Source organism: Nerophis ophidion, linkage group LG17 (genome assembly GCF_033978795.1).
Source record: "Nerophis ophidion isolate RoL-2023_Sa linkage group LG17, RoL_Noph_v1.0, whole genome shotgun sequence".
NCBI lineage: Eukaryota > Metazoa > Chordata > Actinopteri > Syngnathiformes > Syngnathidae > Nerophis > Nerophis ophidion.
Genome location: NC_084627.1, coordinates 9,270,204 through 9,285,481, shown reverse-complemented (window position 1 = coordinate 9,285,481; position 15,278 = coordinate 9,270,204). Strand labels below are relative to the sequence as shown.

Sequence of the window (15,278 nt, the reverse complement as noted above, 5' to 3'; positions counted from 1 at the left end):
CGATAATATCGGGCTACCGATATTTTTGGCCGATAAATGCTTAAAAATGTATAATCAGAAATGATCGATATCAGTTTCAAAAAGTCAAATGTTTGACTTTTTAAAAGGCCGCTGTGTACACGGACGTAGGGAGAAGTAAAGAGCGCCAATAAACCTTTTGCATGTCGGCCCAATCACATCATATCTACGGCTTTTCACACACACAAGTGAATGCAAGGCATACTTGGTCAACAGCCATACAGGTCACACTGAGGGTGGTCGTATAAACAGTTTTAACACTGTTACTAATATGCGCCACACTGTGAACCCACACCAAACAAGGATGACAAACACAGTTCGGGAGAATATCCGCACCGTAACACAACATAAACCCAACAGAAAAAAATACCCAGAACCCCATGCAGCACTAACTCTTCCGGTACGCTACAATATACACTCCCCGCTGGACTCTCACTATTTTGTTAGATCCACTATGGACTGGACTCCACTATTATGTTAGATCCACTATGGACTGGACTCTCACTATTATGTTAGATCCACTATGGACTGGACTCTCACTATTATGTTAGATCCACTATGGACTGGACTCTCACTATTATGTTAGATCCACTATGGACTGGACTCGCACTATTATGTTAGATCCACTATGGACTGGACTCTCACTATTAACTTAGGTACACTATGGACTGAACTCGCACTATTATGTTAGATCCACTATGGACTGGACTCTCACTATTATGTTAGATCCACTATGGACTGGACTCCACTATTATGTTAGATCCACTATGGACTGGACTCTCACTATTATGTTAGATCCACTATGGACTGGACTCTCACTATTATGTTAGATCCACTATGGACTGGACTCTCACTATTATGTTAGATCCACTATGGACTGGACTCTCACTATTATGTTAGATCCACTATGGACTGGACTCTCACTATTATGTTAGATCCACTATGGACTGGACTCTCACTATTATGTTAGATTCACTATGGACTGGACTCTCACTATTATGTTAGATCCACTATGGACTGGACTCTCACTATTATGTTAGATCCACTAGGGACTGGACTCTCACTATTATGTTAGATCCACTATGGACTGGACTCGCACTATTATGTTAGATCCACTATGGACTGGACTCCACTATTATGTTAGATCCACTATGGACTGGACTCCACTATTATGTTAGATCCACTATGGACTGGACTCTCACAATATTATGTTAGATCCACTATGGACTGGACTCCACTATTATGTTAGATCCACTATGGACTGGACTCTGACTAACATGTTAGATCCACTATGGACTGGACTCTCACTATTATGTTAGATCCACTATGGACTGGACTCTCACTATTATGTTAGATCCACTATGGATTGGACTCTCACTATTATGTTAGATCCACTATGGACTGGACTCGCACTATTATGTTGGATCCACTATGGACTGGACTCTCACTATTATGTTAGATCCACTATGGACTGGACTCTCACTATTATGTTAGATCCACTATGGACTGGACTCTCACTATTATGCTAGATCCACTATGGACTGGACTCGCACTATTATGTTAGATCCACTAGGGACTGGACTCTCACTATTATGTTAGATCCACTATGGACTGGACTCTCACTATTATGTTAGATCTACTATGGACTGGACTCTCACTATTATGTTAGATCCCCTACGGACTGGACTCTCACAATATTATGTTAGATCCACTATGGACTGGACTCCACTTGTAAATCTCCGTTCAAAAGACTCCGGCTTATTAGTGATTCCTAGAGCCCAAAAAAAGTCTGCGGGCTATAGAGCGTTTTCCGTTCGGGCTCCAGTACTCTGGAATGCCCTCCCGGTAACAGTTCGAGATGCTACATCAGTAGAAGCATTTAAGTCTCACCTTAAAACTCATCTGTATACTCTAGCCTTTAAATAGACCTACTTTTTAGACCAGATGATCTAAAACTTTTTTCTCCTATGTCCCCCCCTCCCTTATGGAGGGGGTCCGGTCCGATGACCATGGATGAAGTACTGGCTGTCCAGAGTCGGGACCCAGGATGGACTGCTCGCCTGTGTATCGATTGGGGACATCTCTACGCTGCTGATCCGCCTCCGCTTGAGATGGTTTCCTGTGGACGGGACTCTCACTGCTGTCTTGGAGCCACTATGGATTGAACTTTCACAGTATCATGTTAGACCCGCTCGACATCCATTGCTTTCGGTCCCCTAGAGGGGGGGGGGTTGCCCACATCTGAGGTCCTCTCCAAGGTTTCTCATAGTCAGCATTGTCACTGGCGTCCCACTGGATGTGAATTCTCCCTGCCCACTGGGTGTGAGTTTTCCTTGCCCTTTTGTGGGTTCTTCCGAGGATGTTGTAGTCGTAATGATTTGTGCAGTCCTTTGAGACATTTGTGATTTGAGGCTATATAAATAAACATTGATTGATTTTTCTTCAATTTCGTTTTCGCTATCTACCTCCATACTCCGACCATCTGTTTCAATACATGCGTAATCTGTTGAATCACTTAAGCCGCTGAAATCCGAGTTTGAATCCCAGCTAATGTCGCTATATCTTGCTGTGGTAACCACCATGTTTGTTTGTGTTGGCAGCACTGTGTGACGTCACAGGGAACAGGATAGTGGTTTCGAAGATAGCGAAAATAAGGCATTTTATAGCTTTTTTCAGGGATATTCCGGGAGGTGTAAAATTTTGAAAAAAACTTTGAAAAATAAAACAAGCCACTGGGAACTGATTTTTATTGTTTTTTAACCCTTTTGAAATTGTGATAAGGGGCTTCACGGTGGCAGAGGGGTTAGTGCGTCTGCCTCACAATACGAAGTTCCTGCAGTCCTGGGTTCAAATCCAGGCTCGGGATCTTTCTGTGTGGAGTTTGCATGTTCTCCCCGTGAATGCGTGGGTTCCCTCCGGGTACTCCGGCTTCCTCCCACTTCCAAAGACATGCACCTGGGGATAGGTTGATTGGCAACACTAAATGGTCCCTAGTGTGTGAATGTGAGTGTGAATGTTGTCTGTCTATCTGTGTTGGCCCTGCGATGAGGTGGCGACTTGTCCAGGGTGTATCCCGCCTTCCGCCCGATTGTAGTTGAGATAGGCGCCAGCGCCCCCCGCGACCCCGAAAGGGAATAAGCGGTAGAAAATGGATGGATGGATGGAAATTGTGATAATGTGAAGTGAAGTGAATTATATTTATATAGCGCTTTTCTAGTGAAACCCAATATCTAAGTTACATTTAAACCAGTGTGGGTGGCACTGGGAGCAGGTGGGTAAAGTGTCTTGCCCAAGGACACAACGGCAGTGACTAGGATGGCGGAAGCGGGAATCGAACCTGCAACCCTCAAGTTGCTGGCACAGCCACTCTACCAACCGGTTGGTAGAGTAATAAATAAATAATAAATATGGCACTTTAAAGCTTTTTTTAGGGATATTCCGGGACGTGTAAAATTTAGAAGAAAAAAAATTCGAAAAATAAAACAAGCCACTGGGAACTGATTTGTATGGTTTTTTAACCCTTTTGAAATTGTGATAATGTGAAGTGAAGTGAATTATATTTATATAGCACTTTTTCTCTAGTGACTCAAAGCACTTTACATAGTGAAACCCAATATCTAAGTTACATTTAAAGCAGTGTGGGTGGCACTGGGAGCAGGTGGGTAAAGTGTCTTGCCCAAGGACACAACGGCAGTGACTAGGGTGGCACAAGGGGGAATCGAACCTGCAACCCTCAAGTTGCTGGCGCGGCCGCTCTACCAACCGAGCTAAACCGCCTTTAAGCGCTTTAGCTTGTTCCCCTTTAAGCCGCCATCGCTTGGGTTCAGCAGACCACAAAGAAAAGACACGTTTTCGAGCAGGTTTGACTTTTATTTTTCAATAAACGCGTCTCTTGCCAGGTTGCTTTTCAGCCTTTCCGTCCGCTCCTCGCTCTCCTTCAGTCGGCCGCGTCGTCGTCGTGCGCTCAGTCTCTCTCCGATCGCTCTTCATCCGCACCTGCAGGCTCTCCAACTGCTTTTTCAATCAATCAATCAATGTTTACTTATATAGCCCTAAATCACTAGTGTCTCAAAGGGCTGCACAAACCACTACCACATCCTCGGTAGGCCCACATAAGGGCAAGGAAAACTCACACCTGCGGGCTATAGAGCGTTTTCCGTTCGGGCTCCAGTACTCTGGAATGCCCTCCCGGTAACAGTTTGAGATGCTACCTCAGTAGAAGCATTTAAGTCTCACCTTAAAACTCATCTGTATACTCTAGCCTTTAAATAGACCTCCTTCTTAGACCAGTTGATCTGCCGCTTCTTTTCTTTCTCCTATGTCCCCCCCTCCCTTGTGGAGGGGGACCGGTCCGATGACCATGGATGAAGTACTGACTGTCCAGAGTCGAGACCCAGGATGGACCGCTCGCCTGTATCGGTTGGGGACATCTCTACGCTGCTGATCTGCTTGAGATGGTTTCCTGTGGACGGGACTCTCACTGCTGTCTTGGAGCCACTATGGATTGAACTTTCACAGTATCATGTTAGACCCGCTCGACATCCATTGCTTTCGGTCCCCTAGAGGGGGGGGGTTGCCCACATCTGAGGTCCTCTCCAAGGTTTCTCATAGTCAGCATTGTCACTGGCGTCCCACTGGATGTGAATTCTCCCTGCCCACTGGGTGTGAGTTTTCCTTGCCCTTTTGTGGGTTCTTCCGAGGATGTCGTAGTCGTAATGATTTGTGCAGTCCTTTGAGACATTTGTGATTTGGGGCTATATAAATAAACATTGATTGATTGATTGACACCCAGTGGGACGTCGGTGACAATGATGACTATGAGAACCTTGGAGAGGAGGAAAGCAATGGACGTCGAGCGGGTCTAACATGATACTGTGAAAGTTCAATCCATTTGGATCTCTCCTGCTTCTCTTCTTTTATACAGCAGGAGGAGATGAGTTAATTGCGTGCAGGTGTGTGTGTCACGCACCTCATTCAAATTGTGGCGGCGTCGTTCCCAGCAAGCCCCGCCTCTCTGCTCCGCCGCATTCTCCGCCTCCTTGCCGTCATCTTGCCCCGCCGCCGGGCAGCGGATCCTACAATTTTATAAATGTAAATTTTTAACTGCAAAATGGACATTCTACTTAAAACATTGAATATAATCGATAATGAAATCCATAAATGCACTAATTATTGTCTGATGGCAGCCATAACTGCCGTGTGGCCTTCAGGAGCAGTTTGACTTGGAGGAAGTCACATGTCGTCATGACTTGTGTGTCTTGTTGGGGGGCAAAAAGGAGTCCTGAAAGACGCGTGCAGGTGTCTTTCCTTCAGCATCACAGATGTCTCCATTCAGAGCGGAAGACACGCCGCCATTATCTGCCGGACAAAAGGCCGCCAGGTGTTTAGTGTGGCACCCAGGGGTGCTCTTAGCCCCGCTCTCCTTTTGTGCTCCAACAACTTTGTTGTGGCTCCAAGACACAAACAAGCCTCTGAAGACGTCGGACACTCAGGTGGTCTCGTCTTGCCGCTGCTGACAAACATTTCAATGTAACAAGATTTGAAATATAATCACTTCCAACACTGCAATGGAGTCTAAGTAAGATGGAATATCTCAAATAAGGCTGATATTTGCTTCTTTTCTGTCTGATAAGATCATTCTCCTCACTAAGGAGATTTTATGTTAGTGTTTTACTTTTTTTAAGGGTTTTGGTCCTAAATCAGGGGTGTCCAAACTTTTTCCACTGAGGGCCACAGACTGAAAAATCAAAGTATGCCATTTTGATATTTTTCTTTTGTAAAAGCAATAGAATAGTTATTTTGTTTACCTTTTTTGGCTTTCCTGTGACAATCTGTCACTTCATTTCTGTTAGTTTTTCGTGTTTTTGTATTTACTTCCGGTTCAGTGCTCTTATTTTGTTGTATTTCCTGTTTTATTCACGGAGCACTGCTGTTTTTCTCTTTTCGTTGATATAACAGCGGTTCACACCTGCTGTTATATCAAGTCAGACGTTAATAAACCAGTGACGTCACGTGTGTACAAATAGAGTAGTGGTGGTTAATCAGCAAATAGTTTTAAGGGAACTATATTAACGTATTTATGTGAATTGCAGGCTTCATACTATTATTAGTCTGCTGTTGTTTTTATGGCATTACAACCGAAAACATTCCAAGTAAGTCCAGTATTTCTAACGGCTTTAGGCTGGTTTGTGGGGCGCAGTCACTGCTGTTCACTGATTGGACAACCGTTTGCCCGCCTGAGCTAACCAATCAGCGAGCAGCATAAGGTTGTATATATTTAATGCTGTCCTCCCTGGAGAGTAAGTGTAATTTTAACAACACCTTTCATCTAACTGAGAATATGTCTGGTCGTGGCAAAACCGGAGCGAAAGCCAGAGCGAAGGCAAAGACCAGGTCATCTAGAGCCGGCCTACAGTTCCCAGTGGGCCGTGTCCACAGGCTGCTGCGGAAAGGTCACTACGGCAAGCGCATCGGTGCCGGCGCCCCCGTCTACCTGGCGGCGGTGCTGGAGTATCTGACCGCCGAGATCCTGGAGTTGGCGGGAAACGCAGCCCGCGACAACAAGAAGACCCGGATCATTCCCCGCCATCTCCAGCTGGCTGTGCGCAACGACGAAGAGCTCAACAAGCTTCTTGGCCGAGTTACCATCGCCCAGGGCGGCGTGTTGCCCAACATCCAGGCTGTGCTTCTGCCCAAGAAGGCGGAAAGGGCCGCCAAGAAGTAATCCTGCGTCCACTAATCACCTCCACCTCTAACGGTTCTTTTAAGGGCCACACACTTCTTACCTGGAGAGACTTGTCCTCTTAATCTGTGATTCTTGATTCACTAACTAGTGATTGTTTAATTGTGCAATAGATTTATTTACATCTATATATATACACACACGCATATTTGTGTGTGTGTATATACACTTGCATATGTATGTACACACTTGTATGTTTATTTCTACATATACACGTGTGTGCGTGTATATGTGTATATATATATATATATATATATATATTTACACACACGTGTGTGTATGTATATATAAATACACAGAAGTATGTATGTGTGAGTATGTGTATATATATATAAACACACATTTGTGTGTTTACATATATATACACACAAGTAGGTGTGTGTGTATATATATACACATTTGTGTGTGTGTGTATATATATACACATTTATATACACACGTGTGTGTATATATACACAAATAGGTGTGTGTGTGTGTGTGTGTGTGTGTATATATATCTATATATATATAGATATAAATACACACACACGTACGTGTGTATATATATCTAGATGTACACATACGTGTGTGTGTGTATATATATATATATATACACACACATGCATTTGTGTGTATACATGTTTATAGATCTACACACATACGTGTGTGTGTGTACATATATATATGTACACACACATGTACGTGTGTGTATATATATCTAGATATACACACGTGTGTGTGTATATATATATGTGTGTGTATACATTTGTGTGTATACATGTTTATAGATCTACACACGTGTGTGTGTATACATATATGTGTGTGTATACATTTGTGTGTATACATGTTTATAGATTTACACACATACGTGTGTGTACATATATATATATACACACATGTGTTTGTGTATACATATATATACACACACACGTGTGTGTGTATATATACACACATTGGTGTGTGTGTATATATATATACTGTGTGTATATATACATATATATATACACACACACACACACACACACAAAAAAAACATTTTTGTGACATTTGCCTTATTTTATTTGGCAAGTTGAAAGAACATGGTGACAGTATGTGGGGTTTTTTTTCCCAATAAAATACTGGAAAGGATTGAAATCTATTTTGTATCTTTTTTTATCCGATTATTAATCGATGTAATAATCGACAGATTAATCGATTATCAAATTAGTTGGTAGTTGCAGCCCTAATACACACACATACATACGTGTGTATATATATATGTACATATATATATATATATATATGCATATATATATATATATATATATATATATATACATATATATATATATATTACACAGATACGTATATATATATGTATATATATATGTGTGTGTGTGTGTGTGTGTATATATATATATATATATATTTATAAGTATATGTAGGTAGGTATGTATGTATGTATGTATGCCAAGGTATAATCACAGTGGTGAGTGGGGGGAGCCCAGCGACATGATTTTTCAAATACAAAATGTATCATAATTCCATGTTTTGATTGACCTCAGAGAATTTTGCCTTTTACAAAATATGTTTCATTATGGTTGTTTTCAGTGTATTGTTTATCATACCCAGACACTTTCTTAGCATGTTCAGGTAAAAAAAAAAAAAAAAAAAAAAAAGGTTGTGTACCAGAGAAAAACATTTAAAATGTGACCAAAGTACGTTGGAAATACATTTATTTTCACAAATTCTGCCCGAATTGAAATAGATTTGCATTGGAACAAAGAACAGCATTGTGTCGGGGCAAGTGGCGTGAAGCCCCGCCCAGAAAGCAAGTAAGACCTGTCTTCTCTCAGGTCCGCAGTCATGCAATAGAATTCTACACACCAACCTGTCTTCTCTCAGGTCCGCAGTCATGCATTAGAACTCTACACACCAACATGTCTTCTCTCAGGTCCGCAGTCATGCATTAGAACTCTACACACCAACCTGTCTTCTCTCAGGTCCGCAGTCATGTAATAAACGGCTCTACACAAGAATTGATACACATCAGAACGTTATTGTTATTCCAAGCAAACATGTCTGGCCGAGGCAAGGGAGGCAAAGGTCTGGGGAAGGGGGGCGCCAAGCGTCACCGCAAGGTCCTGCGTGACAACATCCAAGGAATCACCAAGCCTGCCATCCGCCGCTTGGCCCGCCGTGGCGGCGTCAAGCGTATCTCGGGGTTGATCTACGAGGAGACCCGCGGCGTACTGAAAGTGTTCCTGGAGAACGTCATCCGTGACGCCGTCACCTACACCGAACACGCCAAGAGGAAGACTGTCACCGCCATGGATGTTGTGTACGCGCTCAAGAGGCAGGGTCGCACTCTGTACGGCTTTGGAGGATAAAGCGTCCATCACTTCCGGCTCCATTAAAGGTCCTTTTAAGGACCACCCACCATTTCACCTAAGAGTCACTTCTCTTTCACTAAAACTTTACGCAGCGAAGAATAGATTTTGTCATATTTACATATAGCTGGACTAAAGAATCCAATTTAAATTGCGGTTGTGAGAACAAATATAGGGTAAAAATAAATGAGGTAATAATAGGAAAAAACTAACAGTGGGATAAGTAGACTACTCTCCATTAAAAAAAGAGCAATCCTGTACAATATACAACACTACAGAAATACAAAATACTGTACAATATACAGACCAAGACAAGATATTTCACAAAGACATGATATCAATCGATAATCCAAGACTGGGTATCGTCATAACGAATGCATTTAATGTCTGCTTGTTCTGCACTCAATTACACAACTTTACCTTAATGGTCCAAAAAAATTGTTTTAATTATAATAATTATAGTCTGTAAATGTGTGTAAAACTCGACAGGGTAACCATTAGTGGTTGTACTTGTATAGCACTTTTCTACCCCTTTTTAAGGAGCCCAAAGCGCTTTGACACCATTTCCACATTCACACACACATTCGCACACTGATGGAGGGAGCTGTCATGCAAGGCGCTCACCAGGTCCCATCAGGAGCAAGGGTGAAGTGCCTTGCCCAAGGACACAACGAGCGTGACTAGGATGGTTGAGTACTCATGAAGCGTTTCGACACATTGTAAAACTATTGATACTGTGTCGATACTGTCACTGAATACTGACATCTGCTGGACATTAAAAATCCCTACAAGGCAACCTATGGACCGACTCAACTGACACTGATTTTGTGACCTAGTATATACAATAATATAAACCAGTGGTCTCCAACCTTTTTGTATCCACTTAATAATTTGTCCTTATTTTTATTATTATTTTTTTCTTTCTTTGTCATGAAAAAGGGACGTTTTTGTGGTTTGTGCACTAATTGTAAGTGTATATTGTGTTTTTTATGTTGATTTAATAAATAAATAAAAAAAACTTTAAAAAAAAATTTTTTAATAAAAATTTATGACAAATTCTTCTGCGGCCCAGTACCAGGTTTATATCAGTGGTTGGGGACCACTGATATAAACCAAATAATTGTATTTCATTTAGGATTATTTCATATCTTCATTTAAATAAAAATATATTTTTATCTTTTTTAGATACAGTCAATAAATAATGTGAACATGTATCATAACACGGAAATCTAAGAGAACGTGTTGTGAATGAGGATGCTTGTGGATTGGGATTTTTAAAAAATTTTTATTACATCATCCATCCATCATCTTCCGCTTATCCAAGGTCGGGTCACGGGGGCAACAGCCTAAGCAGGGAAGCCCAGACTTCCCTCTCCCCAGCCACTTCGTCTAGCTCTTCCTGGAGGATCCCGAGGCGTTCCCAGGCCTTCCCAGTCTTCCCAACGTGTCCTGGGTCCTCCTCATGGCCTCCTACCGGTTGGACGTGCCTTAAACACATCTCTAGGGAGGCGTTCGGGTGGCATCCTGACCAGATGCCCAAGCCATCTCATCTGGCTCTTCTCGATGAGCCAGTTCCTCCCGTTTTTCCTCCGAGTTTTTGTTTTACATGCGCTCTGAATACACACTGTTGATTGGCTGTTCCTGCTTTTTAATGTAACCAATCAGATGGTTGTGTGGGTGCGACAATGCTGGGCGCTGAGACAGAGGCAGAAGAAGCAAAGCAGCTTGTTAAGACTTTAGCTTAGAAACACCCCAGTACTGAACCGAAACGGTTCAATACAAATACACGTACCGTTACACCTTTAGTAACAGATCAAGTGGAAACTTTGATGAAACGACAAGGAAATGAACACAAATACCTTTATTTCTGATATATGATCAAAATATTCCCACTCCGACGACGATAAATGACAAGTGCGGCGATTCTGTTGGCAGCAGCATCTTGTTGACAAATGCACTTCCTTATAAACCCAGTTTGGCGTTCAGTCATCAGTACGACACAGTTCGCGTATCGGTCATGTGAATTTGGGTTTATTTAATTAATCGCACACGAAGTTAAAGGGGGATACAAATAATTTCACCATATTTCTGTGCGCCCACATAATGTGTCCCCAGTCCTTTATCTTGTCAGGGCACATAGCTCCGCCCCCTTAGAGACAGAGGACACAAATACTTGCTATTGTGATATTCAATAAACAGTAGTTTATTTTATTCAAAAATTCCGGCTTATTTTTATACTTGGCAAACTCATCTTGCGGGTCGGAGAAAACATGTTTGTGGGCTAAATCCTGCTGTCGTGTCTCCAAATATATTCCAATAAAAGGATGCACTTAAACAAACTGTTTAAATGTCCTTAGTGACTCATTTTGGCTTGCACATGACTAATTTATCTGGGCGGAAGGAAAAGTAGTTCCCCACCTTTCAATCAATCAATGTTTATTTATATAGCCCCAAATCACAAATGTCTCAAAGGACTGCACAAATCATTACGACTACAACATCCTCGGAAGAACCCACAAAAGGGTAAGGAAAACTCACACCCAGTGGGCAGGGAGAATTCACATCCAGTGGGACGCCAGTGACAATGCTGACTATGAGAAACCTTGGAGAGGACCTCAGATGTGGCCAAGCCCCCCCCTCTAGGGGACCGAAAGCAACTGAAATCATTGATACAAGAGCTCAATGATTACGATATCTCAAAATTGCTCTGCTTAATCCATTCCATCATTTAATTCCACGTACAGATATACTGAAGGTCTTAAGTGTTGTACGTGCGTACAAATATTTTAAATTACATTTTTCTCTAACATTATATTCCTCCTCTTTTTTTTTTTTGAATAATTGTATATTCCTGGCTAGCAGGTTATATTTTAGCTGTTTGCAAATTCACTATGTCGTGGAATTTCAGTATTTTTGATTCAATAAATAAAAGGTTTGTATGTTCTCTGGGCTTCACGGTGGCAGAGGGGTTAGTGCGTCTGCCTCACAATACGAAGGTGCTGCTCAGGATCTTTCTGCGTGGAGTTTGCATGTTCTCCCCATGAATGCGTGGGTTCTCTCCGGGTACTCCGGCTTCCTCCCACTTCCTGGGGATAGGTTGATTGGCAACACTAAATGGTCCCTAGTGTGTGAATGTGAGTGTGAATGTTGTCTGTCTATCTGTGTTGGCCCTGAGATGAGGTGGTGACTTGTCCAGGGTGTACCCCGCCTTCCGCCCGATTGTAGCTGAGACAGGCGCCAGCGCCCCCCCGCAACCCCAAAAGGGAATAAGCGGTAGGAAATGGATGGATGGATGTTCTCTGGGCTTCGCGGTGGTAGAGGGGTTAGTGCGTCTGCCTCACAATACGAAGGTGCTGCTCGGGATCTTTCTGTGTGGAGTTTGCATGTTCTCCCCGTGAATGCGTGGGTTCTCTCCGGGTACTCCGGCTTCCACCCACTTCCAAAAAAACGCACCTGGGGATAGGTTGATTGGCAACATTAAATGGGCCCTAGTGTGTGAATGTGAGTGTGAATGTTGTCTATCTGTGTTGGCCCTGAGATGAGGTGGTGACTTGTCCAGGGTGTACACCGCCTTCCGCCCGATTGTAGCTGAGATAGCCAGCGACCCCAAAAGGGAATAAGCGGTAGGAAATGAATGGATGGATGTTCTCTGTATCCAACAGTTTTGAAAACAGACAGTTTTCGAGATGCTACCTCAGTAGAAGCATTTAAGTCTCATCTTAAAACTCATCTGTATACTCTAGCCTTTAAATAGACCTCCTTTTTAGACCAGTTGATCTGCCGCTTCTTTTCTTTCTCCTATGTCCCCCCCTCCCTTGTGGAGGGGGTCCGGTCCGATGACCATGGATGAAGTACTGACTGTCCAGAGTCGAGACCCAGGATGGACCGCTCGTCGGGACCCAGGATGGACCGCTCGCCTGTATCGGTTGGGGACATCTCTACGCTGCTGATCCGCTTGAGATGGTTTCCTGTGGACGGGACTCTCACTGCTGTCTTGGAGCCACTATGGATTGAACTTTCACAGTATCATGTTAGACCCGCTCGACATCCATTGCTTTCGGTCCCCTAGAGGGGGGGGGTTGCCCACATCTGAGGTCCTCTCCAAGGTTTCTCATAGTCAGCATTGTCGCTGGCGTCCCACTGAATGTGAATTCTCCCTGCCCACTGGGTGTGAGTTTTCCTTGCCCTTTTGTGGGTTCTTCCGAGGATGGTGTAGTCGTAATGATTTGTGCAGTCCTTTGAGACATTTGTGATTTGGGGCTATATAAATAAAAATTGATTGATTGATTGAGTTAGTAAAATTAGTAAGAAAATGGAAGAAACTAAAACAATGGCGTGTAGGGCTTTTAAAGCACGCCAAAATGAGGCTAAAACTCCATTTATTAAACAACACATTGCCGTTTGTATGAATTATAAGTATCTTTTCGTTCGTTTTGCTCCTTGGCGTTGAAACAAAGAGATCACGTGATCCCCAACGGCGCAGCTATTTGAGCACGTCTGAGATGTCTCAGCCAATCAAACACAAGCGCTGGCGCAGCTACATTTGCATGAACTTGTTTATATCAACAGCGGCTTCTCGCCTGCTTTGACACTCTCGACCCGCCTCCGCCCGCAATGCCTGAGCCAGCGAAGACCGCGCCCAAGAAGGGCTCCAAGAAAGCCGTCACCAAAGCCCCCGGCAAGGGCAAAGGCAAGCGCCGAAAGGGAAGGAAGGAGAGCTACGCCATCTACGTGTACAAGGTGCTGAAGCAAGTGCACCCCGACACCGGCATCTCGTCCAAGGCCATGAGCATCATGAACTCCTTCGTCAACGACATCTTCGAGCGCATCGCCTCCGAGTCCGCCCGCCTGGCTCAATACAACAAGAGATCCACCATCACGTCCAGGGAGATCCAGACCGCCGTGCGCCTCCTTCTTCCCGGCGAGCTGGCCAAGCACGCCGTCTCTGAGGGCACCAAGGCCGTCACCAAGTACACCAGCTCAAAGTAAAGATCCCCGCCATCTCCTCAAACCAAAGGTTCTTTTAAGAGCCACCCACTCCTTCTAAAGCGTCATCTCCTGCTGCGGGCGTCGTGGTGGCCATTTTGTGTCTAACATGGAGGACGCGTTTCCTTCCACACAAAGGAGCCGTACATCATTTAATGGGACATAATTTATTAAAGTATTGATGGCGCTTACTAAGAATTATATTTGATAAGAACATTGAAATGAAACTAGTAATATGAGCGCCATATTATTTACATAGCAGTAAATAAAAACGAATTCAATGGAAACATGTCTATATTAGGGCTGGGTAACATTGACATTTTAATCAAAGTTAATCGCACTATTTCTCTGATTAATCGCCATTAACTGCATTGTATACACAAAGCCCAATAATGAATTCAAAAGTAGTGTGTAGTGCACATTTATTGGAATATTCTCCCACATGAACAAAAGCGCGTCGAACCAGTGTCGTCCCGATACCAGTATTTTGGTACCGGTACCAAAATGTATTTCGATACTTTTGCAATATCAATCAATCAATCAATCAATGTTTATTTATATAGCCCCAAATCACAAATGTCTCAAAGGACTGCACAAACCATTACGACTACAACATCCTCGGAAGAACCCACAAAAGGGCAAGGAAAACTCACACCCAGTGGGCAGGGAGAATTCACATTCAGTGGGACGCCAGCGACAATGCTGACTATGAGAAACCTTGGAGAGGACCTCAGATGTGGGCAACCCCCCCCCTCTAGGGGACCGAAAGCAATGGATGTCGAGCGGGTCCAACATGATACTGTGAAAGTTCAATCCATAGTGGCTCCAAGACAGCAGCGAGAGTCCCATCCACAGGAAACCATCTCAAGCGGATCAGCAGCGTAGAGATGTCCCCAACCGATACAGGCGAGCGGTCCATCCTGGGTCCCGACGAGCGGTCCATCCTGGGTCTCGACTCTGGACAGCCAGTACTTCATCCATGGTTATCGGACCGGACCCCCTCCACAAGGGAAGGGGGGACATAGGAGAAAGAAAAGAAGCGGCAGATCAACTGGTCTAAAAAGGAGGTCTATTTAAAGGCTAGAGTATACAGATGAGTTTTAAGGTGAGACTTAAATGCTTTTACTGAGGTAGCATCTCGAACTGTTACCGGGAGGGCATTCCAGAGTACTGGAGCCCGAACG

At 43.6% G+C, this 15,278-nt stretch overlaps 3 protein-coding genes across 3 annotated transcripts; all 3 read left to right on the top strand.

Moving 5' to 3' along the window:
- The first annotated feature begins 6,333 nt into the window (after positions 1-6,333).
- LOC133535977 (histone H2A-like) lies at positions 6,334-7,234 on the top strand. The gene has a single exon (XM_061876092.1). It carries the CDS (start codon positions 6,359-6,361, stop codon positions 6,740-6,742), a length of 384 nt encoding a protein of 127 aa, XP_061732076.1. The 5' UTR covers positions 6,334-6,358; the 3' UTR covers positions 6,743-7,234.
- Positions 7,235-8,494: 1,260 nt separating this feature from the next.
- LOC133535979 (histone H4) lies at positions 8,495-10,055 on the top strand. The gene has a single exon (XM_061876094.1). It carries the CDS (start codon positions 8,797-8,799, stop codon positions 9,106-9,108), a length of 312 nt encoding a protein of 103 aa, XP_061732078.1. The 5' UTR covers positions 8,495-8,796; the 3' UTR covers positions 9,109-10,055.
- Positions 10,056-13,711: 3,656 nt separating this feature from the next.
- LOC133535978 (histone H2B-like) lies at positions 13,712-14,506 on the top strand. Its single transcript, XM_061876093.1, has one exon. It carries the CDS (start codon positions 13,723-13,725, stop codon positions 14,095-14,097), a length of 375 nt encoding a protein of 124 aa, XP_061732077.1. The 5' UTR covers positions 13,712-13,722; the 3' UTR covers positions 14,098-14,506.
- Positions 14,507-15,278: the final 772 nt, after the last annotated feature.

What these genes read in the sequence shown, in the direction of transcription:
- LOC133535978 (XM_061876093.1), top strand. Translation starts at nt 13,723, where the DNA reads ATGCCTGAGCCAGCGAAGACCGCGCCCAAGAAGGGCTCCAAGAAAGCC.
- LOC133535979 (XM_061876094.1), top strand. Translation starts at nt 8,797, where the DNA reads ATGTCTGGCCGAGGCAAGGGAGGCAAAGGTCTGGGGAAGGGGGGCGCC.
- LOC133535977 (XM_061876092.1), top strand. Translation starts at nt 6,359, where the DNA reads ATGTCTGGTCGTGGCAAAACCGGAGCGAAAGCCAGAGCGAAGGCAAAG.